At 37.3% G+C, this 12,429-nt stretch overlaps 1 protein-coding gene across 1 annotated transcript in view; it reads left to right on the forward strand.

Moving 5' to 3' along the window:
- The window catches only part of efna5a (ephrin-A5a), a 49,450-nt gene extending 41,762 nt beyond the window's left edge, over window positions 1–7,688 (forward strand). The window contains exons 3-5 of the mRNA XM_043222095.1: window positions 3,945–4,010; window positions 4,162–4,236; window positions 4,966–7,688. Of these exons, the coding sequence (XP_043078030.1) occupies window positions 3,945–4,010; window positions 4,162–4,236; window positions 4,966–5,090 (266 nt within the window). The 3' untranslated portion in view covers window positions 5,091–7,688. The remainder of the gene's footprint in view (window positions 1–3,944; window positions 4,011–4,161; window positions 4,237–4,965) is intronic.
- The last annotated feature ends 4,741 nt before the right edge of the window (window positions 7,689–12,429 follow it).

Here is a 12,429-nt window from a genome sequence, read left to right on the forward strand (position 1 = left end):
ATTTACCACAATCTGAGTTTTGCATAATTTTTTTGGATTCCATTGTAAATTTCATTAAACAGTTTTAATAATAATGTTACTATTAGTAGCAGTACTATCATTATCAATATATTTCTGTCACAGTTTCTTCAGGTTAAACTATACTAAAACTGAAACAGTTAATCTAGTTTAATAGTTTAAATAGTTAAACTGAGGTAGTTTTTCTCAAAAGTAAGCATAATTGTATTTACCAACAAGGCTAAGAAGTAATGATGACAAAATATAAATTTTTGAGAGAACTGTCCCTTTAAATGTCAAGAAAAGGAAAATTGGAGCAACTAAATCACGATGTGTAGCAGTGTACTGTGAAGGTTTATCTTGTATGTAATGCTTTTTTATATTATTACTTTATTTATAATTTATATAATATATATTTATACATTTTATTTATTTTCAGTTGTCCTCTGGCTCATTGGTGTTATTTACTAATATTTATTAATTTGCAGGTGGATAGAGTGCTACCACAGCTTTTAGAATAGAATTTGAGATTAGAGATGTTTCATATGAATTTACTTTGTGTAATAAAAAACAGGCATAAATAATCTGTGTCATGGTTTTGACTAATAGAGATTTCTTCAGTGAAATGCAGGGTTTTGAATGTTTCTCCAGCGGTTGGCTGTGGTTTATATCAGTCATGAATGCCTGTGTAGAACAGCAATGTTCACTCCTGCACATCTTTCATCCTCAGATCCCTCTCCCACCCCACATATCCAAATGCCCACCGCGGGTTGGCATCCTATTAATGTCTCTGGGCAAAAAGTTAATTTTGGACTCTGACAATGTCACATTATATGAGGCTTCGTTTGCACACTCACGCTCGGCACTTATTTATTGTGGTAGTAGCCAATGATGTACAGCGGATTTGTGAAGCGGTGTTTCCAATCAACGCTGGGATCCCGCTCCAAACTAGACCAGACTTGAGGAATGAGACAAAAGCAATTTCACCCAAATCAAAGGAAATATGCTTGTGGGGACATGATTAAGGGTTCACAAGCCCCTAGTATGTCAGTGTAGACAGCACATAAGCACATTGATTTAACCCAAGCTCTCCCCGCAGTCACGAGGGTGTAGGGATGAGAAGAGAGACAGCAGATTAAGTGCAGCTGGAGACCCCACACAGCAGGGAATCATTGGGGGTCAAGGCTAGAAGAAGCCATGGTGCATTATGGGAATGTCTGCAAGCTCAGAGATGAGCCATCCAGCTAATGGGAAAAAGAGTTATAATTCTTTTCTTCCGACATGTCTTTCTCTTGTTTCTTTTCCTTTCCTCTACAGGCAGCTGATCCTGTTATAGCTTCATCTCGACACTTTCATGGTGCTTTAAAGTGTTAAAAAGATATATGGGTCAATGACAAGACCCTTTTAATCTTTTAATTTAGTAAAAAAGTACTTCAAAATGCACGACTTAAATACAGTGGCTGTAAAGATCAACAAATCTCTTAAAATATTAGATATTCTGACCTTATTGTAACAAAGTTAGTTACAATTGTAAAATGTCATGGCTCCAGAAAACGTAATATTGTTTGAAAAATAACAATCCATTACATTTATACAGTTTTGAATCATATATAACTTTTACATAATTTTCAGTACAGCTTTGAATTTAATGTTTCAAAATATTTATTTACATTACTTTAAATGCTTGTGAATATATATATATATGTGTGTTTGTTTGTGTGTGTGTGTGTGTGTGTGTGTGTGTGTGTTTGTTTGTGTGTGTGTGTGTGTGTGTTTTAATTATCTCAAATATAAGATTTAAGGAAATGTTACTACTTTTTGTTGCTACTTGTGACCATTTTTAATGTCATTACAATACATTTTTTCAGTTGGAAATATAATTCGATACCAAGTAAATAACTAATAACTTCTGATATGCATTTCAAAAACTTTCGTTTCTTTATCATAGCTACTTATGTTCAGTGACCCATTTTTAACAAAACCAGAACGGTGACATCATGAGGTTTGACTGAAGAGTCAGTGTAAGGTTCAGTAGTTCACAGTCACTGGCGATATGGTCTATGGACTGAACAGAAGTCATTTGTATCATCACAGCTGATTACAGAGCTTTTAGTGGCAGGTGTTTCTTTCGGCCTGTGATCTGTCATTTGCAGCTGTTGATGTTACTAGCTGCCAGTACAGCTTTAAGTAGCAGGTGTTGATGTATGTAGTGACCAATCAACATCTAAAAGGCTTGTGGAAAGGTCACAACTGGCAGAGGTTAGGTAAAGAGCTCGGAAAGATTTAGCACAAATTTGCTGTCCAGTAAAAAAAAAACCCTGCTGTTAGTGATGTCTGTGGTCAAGATAAGGGTGTTCAATAAATATTTCCAGCCAGTAAACAAATTTAAAGAGAGACTAATTCATCATCCTGCCACTAATGGAGCGTGTGTGCTGTGAACATTAGTCTTAGCTTATTTATCCTGAAGTTTATTGTCAAATAATCCAAATTTCAAGCTTCCAACCAGAAAAACAAGACATCCAACCCCTATTTCTTTCCATCAGGAAAGAGTCACAGTGGAATACATGTCCACATCAGTGAAAGCGAGCCTCACCAATTGAATTATCAAGAACATATTGCGTTGGCTATAAGGAAATTGCATTTTGTGCGGTCCATGCTCATTACATTGAGGCTTTGAAGGAGGAGATTTATTGAAGTGCGTTGCATTGCTCATTACTTTGTCACCTTTACGTCCAGTGTGATCTGTGGGTAAAATACCAAGCCTTTCTTTCCACCGGTCCTCATTTGCATCGCTCGCTGACTACGCCAGATTGCATTACGTACTGCATAAAGAGCGGACAGTGGAGAGAGAGAGGGGCTGTCTACCTGTTCTTCTTTAAGTGCTAATGAGCTTTTCTTTATGGAAAGGACAAATTGAGAAACATGGCTCATGTTTGAGATGACAAGGGAAACAGCACAGCCAAAGTAGCATCGCGTCCATCAGTAAGAAGCAAAATGAATGCTGATTGTGCATTCCTCTGAGGCCAGTGGAAGCATTTAAATGAGGCTTTAGCGTGTAGAAAACCGCAAACGGAAATGATAGACAACATCTGAAGATGTACTGATAGACTAAACCTGAAATAAATGATCCTAGTGGCCTTGAGCCAGTGGAGCTGTTGCGTTGTTACCATTTTGGAAAGCTTTAAAAAAATGATGGTCATTATCTAACTGCTGATTGCAATCTTCAAGGTTTTGCCATATTTTTATGAATTTATATAGGCCTCAATGTACTGTATATAATGTAAGAATGTTCAATATTTTTTTTACAGGTGTTTTACCTGTAAGTTTACTTTTGTACCTGTAGGGTTAAATGAAAATATCTGTAAAATTAATAGATAATATCATGGTAGAAAATTGCCTTTTTTTAAAATATTTTATAGATGGAAAAATATATAAATTCTCATAAATCAGTATTTAAATGATTTTTATTTACATTAAAATACTAATATATAAATAGCATATTTAAAACTTATTTTTATATTATATTATATATATATATATTAATTTCTTCATAGCAAGTTTTAAAATGTGAGTTTACTAGCCCCATCAAAACCAAACCTAAGGCAGCTCATATAATAAATACAGATCTATCTTGTGGGCCACTCTTAAAGCATTGTGCGCTGTGAATAATATTGTTGTCTCTTATGATAAATTACGTTCTTGTACCTCATTTGTAAGCCGCTTTGGATAAAAGCATTTGCTAAATGACTAAATGTAAATGCAGATGAAAATGTTGGCAGTGCATGTAAAAATCTGTACTACTGGCTCGAGCAGGCCAGCAAAAAAAAAAAAACGTATTGTTGAATCTTGTTATATATCTAAAGCTAAAAAAATTACTTTGATTTATTAAACAGTGTGCAGCATGGATCGACTGAGAGTAATATTGACCATTTCAAATATTTCCACAGCCTCCACAGTCAGTGAAAATGGGAGACGGAGCTGCTTGAGGCTGAAAGTTTTCGTCAGACCTTCAAGTAAGTTTTACAAGCCCCTCAGGAGACATCCTGGCGTGGCTTCTGACAAAACGTGCTTGCAATTGCATCGTTTATCACTGTAGGAATAGTTCAGTGAGCTAAAGATGATGTCACGACCCTGACAACACCCTGTTTTATGTTTCTCCCACAGACAACTGCGAGAAAAGTCACGACCGCGTAGTTAAAGTCGATGATGGAAGCATCAACTCTATAGAAAACAATAATGGTTTGTATTCTACTCCAAATCAATACAATAATTTCCATATACATAACTATCAGTAAGGTCGAAATGTTTTTGCTTACCTGGTCTCATGATATATACGTACCAACAAGTACATATCACTGCAGTTTCCGAAAGAAATAGTAAAACTCAGACACCTTTTATTCATTTCACACTAATTTACAGAGTTTCGATTAATGAGGCATAATTTTCGCAATGAGGAATATCATGTTATGACTTCAAAACAATATTAATATGCTGGGAAATTTTAAAACTGATGCGTTCGAACGCTAGCATCACACATATCCAGATTCATATCTATAGGTTTTCATAAACGATAGGTTTGTTTGGTAGCTCACGGAGTACAGCGATGTACTTAAGAGGCGAGGAGCTCTGGTTCAAATCCCATGTAACTATGGTTTGAAATCTGTGTAAAAGGAAGTCGCGTTTTTATATCGGTTTTAACTTTTTCAAAGCATTAACTTTTAGCAACAGTCAATGGATATTTTAATTCTGAACCGCCGCAATACACTAAACTATATCAACGTAATAAAAATGGGCCAGGGTTCTTTTTGAAACTGCGGCGAAACCTGCATTAAAACACGTAAAAAAACAGTGTAGCACAAAAAGTGCACAGAAGTACATGTTTTCATGAGACCTGGGGTTTTTCTTTGCACACTCGTACTACTTACTTCTTTATAATACTTTATAAATCTTATTTCTTCTTCCATTTAGACGGAACGAGTCACGAATCTGCCGAACCATCCCGAGGTGATGTCAACGGCGCCGGACGCCTTCAAACTGTAGTGCCCTTGTTGGCCTCAGCGCTGGTTCTTTTGGCTTCCCTCTCCTCCTTATAGCATCCTGCATCCCTGAAAAACGCAGGAGGACTCGTGATCGAGCACTTTTAACAAACATTGAGATCTTTCTCTCCGCTAAAAAGTAGTTTCTCGTACAGGAAGACGCTCCTTTGGCGATATAACTGGAAGGTTTTCAATGAACAAAAGCCCCACCCACGAGAAAAAAAAATTCACACTAAAAACCCACTAAACTGTGACATGCACACAAAAATAGGTCTGTGTCCTTTCGGTGCCCCCTATGTGACGTTGGAGAGGGACTTGTAATTGGGGGCAGAGCAAGAAAATGACTCTTTTTCAAATGACAAAGACCGCTTTCAGTGTTGCCGTCCAGAAAAGAGAAGTCTTATAACCGAGCAAGAGGATCGTCTGAGGGATCTCTCCACGTGCATTGTGGGGAAAACGTCGTCACTATGGACTCAAACTGCTGACTCTTACTAGATATCAAGGCAAAATTGTTGCTTGATAGCATCCCTTGTAAAGAGGGAGAGCAGGGAGCTTTTTAATATCTCAACCGGAGTAGTCCTCGTGGACTCAGGTGCTCAGGTGAACGGTGACAATTTTTCGTAGATATAAGAAACAGATAAGCACTCGTTTTGTACATTGTGTACAGGTGTACATGGGACTGAAACGCAGATGTGGTGTTCTTGAAGTAAAATGCTCAAGTGTAGCTGCCAAAATCAATGTTTTGTTAGGAGTACGGAGCCTCACCGATCGATCGTTTGAGTGAATATACTAATTTGTTTGGTGAATCATCTTTTTCTTATTTATTGTTCAGTCTTAGTGCTCTTGACACTTTGTTGTATTAGTCATCAGCCAGGATTCAGGAGAAAGGAACACAAATGCCTAGCTGCAGTCAACTTACTTGGATTTAGACAGATAACAACCGCGTAACTTATGATAACGGGTTAATACTTTAGCAAGTCAATCCTTTAAATGATATCAGTAGTACTTTACCATATCATGTCCGTCAGGGGTCACGTCATTCTTGGGTAGGAGGGAGGAAACGGTTTTGCATTCATTTTCTAAAGCTTCCTGTCTTTTCACCCTAGAGTAATCAAAATGAACAGCATTAACATTTTAATTCGGTCAACGAAATGAGCGCATACCTTGCCAGTTGAATTGTTAATTATGTAAAAACACTTTTTTCTGAGCATGAAGTGAAAGTAATGAAATTATTTTCCCCAAAACGAACTGCATTTCAACCGTGCCGTTTGTATTTATTTACTTTTTTTACCACTGAGCAGTGCGCATTAAACGCTCATCTGGGATCTGCTGAAACAGTAGCGGAGCACTGCTTCCACCCCGGTGGCAGCTGACACCCTAACGTGATTTAATAGGCTCTTTGATGTTGTCCAAAGTGCCTGGCACGCAGACCACATACTGCGAGGCCTCATGTGGGTTATTTCTGGAATTAAAAAATCGACAGGAGCACGGGAGGAGCGCGGTGTCCAGTTTAGCCGCGGGCTAGCGTTACTCTGGTGAACTTGGCCAGAGATGGAGAAAGATGAGATCTCCTGCTGGGATCAATAGTAATGGCCTTTACAGACACAAAACAGGGTAAATATTTGCCCCGGTCTTGGTTTTCCTTCCTTGAATGGTTTTCATGTTTTTCATTCGCCTCTACTTATCAACAATTTGGTAAGCAACATAAAGGTAGCTTTTGACTTCACGTGGTTATGTTTGGCTAGCTACTATGTTTTTTTTTTTAAAATGATAACACAGAAGCACATGGATCCTATGGATGCTATGTATCCGTATGTTGTTTAGCAAATCATATCATATAGTGATTTGGAACCACTGGTACAAAAGTAATAAGATAAAAGAGGAGCTAAGAAATAATCCAGTCTCAAAGTCATAATATCAAATAAATTTGTTAATATTTTTTCTGGAAATTAATGCATTTTTAAATCTTTTTTTTATTTTGAGTAATATTTAATAGTTCAGTATCCATAAAGACAACTAGGAATTTGTGCTGGTTAGTCCTTAAAAAACACTGCTGTGTTGTCACTGCTAAATCATATGCTTATAAACCTATCTACATTTTTTTTAATATCCTGTGGAACATTTTAAAGTCTGCAATGTTCTGTTGTTGCACCGCGAAAATAAATGCTGTGGTCCGTTTATCGTCATGGGAACAAACCTAAAAGGACGTTTTTAGTCGGTTTAATTCAGGAAATGTTATTTTTGTAAAATGACTTCTGTATCTGTTTTTGTCCATATACGAAACTTGAGGTTTTAAGAAACAAGCTCTTGTTAAACCTGGGTTTTTCATCACAAGGCAGTTGTGTTCCTGTATTCTCTCATTGTCTTCGTCCCAGAGAATATTTCTTCAGTGTTAGCCATCATTTCGTAATTCTTTCCACACCTGCTTCTTCATACAGCTGTGAAGACCATGATATCTAAACCACCATTTCCCTTAGCTTCTTGGCTGTGTTGCCTGAATATTAGATTTGCTGTGGCGTCTCTGACGGTACAGCGCTGACTTGCATTATGATATGACACGTTTTTATATCTACAAATGCCATTGTTTGTAAATACACTTGCTGGAGCAGCTCAAATAAATGATTAAATAAATTTGTCATTGTTGTAAGAAACACCTTCCGATGTTTTTTTTTTTTTAATGTATTCTGATTTAAGATATATGCATTAGCCAATGGGTTATGATACTGAGAGCTGAGGATATTTATTCTGAAGTGTTTCAGGTGATAATACAACTTAAAATAACCTTTTCCTAGCTTTCCAATGAGCTAACAGTGAGCAAATATTCCTCTGCAGCAACTACCAGCAGTGCTGTATAATTTGAGCCTTAAGAAACCTGCACAGCTTTCTTTCAAATCCTTATTAAACAGAGAATTATACCAAGGTATACAGGGATTTCTGATAACGGATTGTTCTATGAGTGAGGGATAGAAATGGTAACATTTGCCCATCATTATTATTACACTCAGGAGTCAATGAATATTAATGAACGAGTGCACGCTCTTGGGCATTGGCCAGTTTAAACAAGAATAGGCTTGAGGGGGATTCCTTGGTGACATGGTGTTGAATGGTGTCTAGTGTTCTCGCTGATTTGCCTCTAAATATCTTGTGCCTTGTTCTATTTCTGCCCCCTGAACTTTGGAACAAGCCAGACAGAATGCTGTAAAAAAGAACAACTGGGATCTATTCCACGCTATGCATTTCAGCAATTTCCCTCTTTTCACCTCGAGCGGTGAGACATAAAATAGATTATTATTACGTGTAATTACTGTCATTATTTATATGATTAGTTATGGTTATTGTTTCTGATAAAAAGCAAACTATCCAGAGAGCCAACGCATGCTGGAAATGCATTGGCCTTCAAAGCGCAATGTGCCCACTTGTTGGCCTTTAAAGTGAAGGATTGCTTTAAAACAAAAAAACAAAAGTGTTTATTCATCCTTTTACAATTATATGCAAATAAGTTCTTGGTTGCTAAGGAACTGTAAAGAAAAGATTTACCTCTGAACTCTGCTCAACTAACTGATTTTCTCTAAGCGAAATGAGGCTGGATAATGTATTGAAGCTAGTTCCTGCATGTTGAATTTGCACACTTGACCCATGTTCTTTAGGCCACATGAAGCATTATCCTCTGAGGAAAGAGATCAATGTGTGAAAATGTAAAATTTGTGGAAACAAAATATTTTAGTAGCCAGCTTCCTTTAATTCTAAAATGAAACAGTATCTGGCTTTATATGGTGTATTTGCAACCCCATTCAGCTTTCTAAAAATATCCCCACACTACAGCTGAGAGGATTCATTTCTCCTTTCATACAGGGAAAGCCTGGGGCAATGTGATATTTCCAAGGCCAGAGATCACGCAGAAAATAAGGCCCAGTGAGTGACTGCATACTTTCAAAGTGTATTAATGCGAAGCCTTCTTGACCATGAGACAAACAGCCTGCGTGGAAAACAGAAGGGCTGTCTCCCAAACCTGAAAAATTAGGCTATAGCAATACAGGTAGGTTATCTCACGGAGAAAGAAAGGCAAAAGGCATCTGAATCCAGAAATGTTTCGTCAGAGGTCAGAGAAGCTAAATAGAGCACATCGTTTATAAAATGGCTTTTTAAATCTATTTTAAGCAATTTTTGATTTCATTAGTTATATGTAAAGCATGTTCTGAATTTATAACATCAATTTCTTGAAGCGGTGTTTATACGTATCTTGATGTAAAACTTAACATACTTACTAAAGTAATTTTGTCACACTCCTTCAAAAATATACATAAGCCCCGCCCCTTCTACATATTTGGCCAATGGGATTGAAGAATGACAGGATCTGCGCAAAGTACCAGAAGTGATGAAACGACACCATTGTTCGGGCACAAATGTGTGAACTATAGATACTTTCATATACATAACATCTGTTCATTGATTAATATAATAGACCGGGAATTAGGGTTGCAAGGCAAGTTCCCTTTATAGTTTAAACACAGCCACGTGATTATTGTTAACATTAGTCCTACCTCAAATTTTACATAATCAGGTAAACTATAAACTAAGGTAGCCCATTCTGACATGTTTATTTCGCAGATGCTTTATCCATGCGATACCCAGTGTTCTTCATCATTCAATGAGTCCACCTTACTAAATGTCATGCTACGGAAAATTTCCTAATAAACAATTACAAGTCCTAATTAACAATTAAAACAAATGCATGAATGCATTAGATGTGGGACACAATGCAGCACGTGGAACAGGTGAGCAGGAAAGCGCCGCAGGCATCTGTAGCAGTTGTCACAGACAGCGAGAGGCCCTTGGGAGCACCTGGCTGATTACATACAGGTCCCACTGGGCCGGTTCAGCGACAGGACAGCTCAATTACAGCAGTAAGCAGAGACAACAGAGTGAAATTAAAGCTGATAAACAGGACAGTGTCATATGTGGGACAGGAAGAAGAGCGTCTGAGCATGTGTGTTCAGGGGTGAGGGAGATGTCAAACTGCTCTCGGGAGAGAGCTGCCATGGGAGGTCCTGTGAGCAGATGCATGCTGGTGTGTTAGCTTGAAACTGAAGTGTCTTTAACCAAAGCTGATCTCAAGAGAAAGCGTCAAGCACCAAGGGCGGTATAATTAAGTCAATTGCTCTAAGTGTGTTAGAGGAACATTATCCTGTCTGGTCCAGGCTCTTATGGCTCTGTTGTGGTCTTTTGAGGTTCTGCTTACCATCTCCTTTGTACTGGCTTTGCATGGGCTGAGAGGTGTGCCCTTTCTTTTGCAGTATACATGATGGAATCAAGTTACTTTTGTTAGTTTTAAGCAGCAAATAGCTTTGCTTACTTTCTAATCCCTTAATCAGTTTAATTTAGATTAAAAAAACACATTTAAAAAATCAGATCCCCTTAAGTGAACTTAGTGAAATAGGACCCAGTTATTTTTAAATTTATCTCTGACCTTGAAAGTGGACTCAGAACTCATTTTGGCCCATTTAAGCTGTGATATGGTCCATTATACAATATTAATATTCCAACGTGGTAAAAAAAAATCTATTAAAATATTTTCCCAAAAACACATAAAAATAACAACAAATAGACTTTGTGATCAGATTTTCAGAGGCATAACAGAATAGTTTTATCTAGTTTTGCTTGCATATACAGTTAATGGCAAATGATAATGATATATTATTATTGACTTCAATAATATAGGTTTTCATACTGTAATAGTTGTTAGAACAAAAAATACATTTAATGTACAAAATCAATATTTTTCAATTCTAGATAGATAGATAGATAGATAGATAGATAGATAGATAGATAGATAGATAGATAGATAGATAGATAGATAGATAGATAGATAGATAGATAGATAGATAGATAGATAGATAGATAGATAGATAGATAGATAGATAGATAGATAGATTTTTTTTTGTTAGACAGTTTATCATATTTGTGGGTTTCTTGGCTTCAAAGATCTTGAAAACCTCTTTCCACTAAGTGCCTAAATCAAAACTGAACATTTTTCAAAGATTTGATGCCAAAAACGCTGGGTTGAGCCAATGAGTGCTTTTGAAGATGAAAGAAGATGAGGTTGCCAGGTTACCTCTATAGCCAGTTAGATTGAAACTGATTGTCTGAGTCAGTACTGGCTGTTTTTGTTTCAGACGAACAGCAAATGGATTGTGACCATCCGTACACTAACCAATCTGAGGATGAGATTAGACCTCAACTGAATTTCTTCCCTGTGTGGATAACTGTAGTACGTCACAGTTATCCGTTCATATATTAAAGCTAACAAGCATTTCCTAAGAGCTGCATTAGCACTGCTTCATTTAGCTTGTGCGTATAGTTTCCATTTGACCACAGGTAGTACAGCAACAAAAATATTCCAAGTACTCAAGCTCAGAATTACAACAAGAGCCAGGGACAAATCAATTTAGCCTAAATTGTCATTTCGTAGAGCAAAAACACATTTAATTTTGAACTGAGCTTGCTTCGTCTGTACAAGCTTGTGAATAATGAACATCCTAAATCTTTATTAGTGTTACCTTGGTGATCGTGCTGGCATAAGAGACTGTTAAAAAAATAGCACTGTCAGAGCTCTAGATATTGTGTTTGCTCTGCCAAATAGTAAGACACGATGACAGGAAGGAATTTGATCATGTATTTTGAGCCTGACTTATAATGACCTGACCATGCATCTACTCAAACCCAACGCTTATAACTGCTGCCAATTCGAGGATGATTTAAAGTAGTTAGCAAGTTTTCTCTGCCAAGCTCTATGTATCTGTAATTATATGCAGATGGGTGGACTGATGAGTGCTGAGTCGCTGGTGTGGTTTATGGTTTAACATTGACCAAGCAGCCAGATGCAATGTGAAGGATGTGGTTTTCGGACATGAACTTCATATCATTATGGGAAAGAGTATGATGTTTTCTCTTTTTCTATCCTGATTTACAGCAATCTGAATTTTCCTTTCTACAGATGTAGCGAGACCAATTACGTCCCATAGGAATATGTTCAGTAAGTACTGCTCGTTGGACACACTGCAAAACACAGAAAGCACAAACTTAAACTTTCGCCTTCCGCTTTTTGTACAAACTTGTTAAAAGATCTATGCATCTTTGCATGGGGAGCGACTGGTTTGCCTGGTCTTCACACTAACCGTGTCATTTACGTAAATCTTACTTGCCTTTGAAAAGCAGACGAAGCTATGGCGTAAAGAAATACTGTGAATGTAAACATTTCGTGAGAGATATTTTATCCTCTCCTCAGAGGTCTTGATTTAAACACCCTGGTCGCGCACGGTTCCTCGGCTTCAGTTTTTCCATATGCTGTCTCAGAGTGCCAGATTATCTAAACTCCTGGAGACGGCTGAAATGAATA

The sequence above is a fragment of the Puntigrus tetrazona genome, chromosome 21, assembly GCF_018831695.1.
Source record: "Puntigrus tetrazona isolate hp1 chromosome 21, ASM1883169v1, whole genome shotgun sequence".
Taxonomy (NCBI): domain Eukaryota; kingdom Metazoa; phylum Chordata; class Actinopteri; order Cypriniformes; family Cyprinidae; genus Puntigrus; species Puntigrus tetrazona.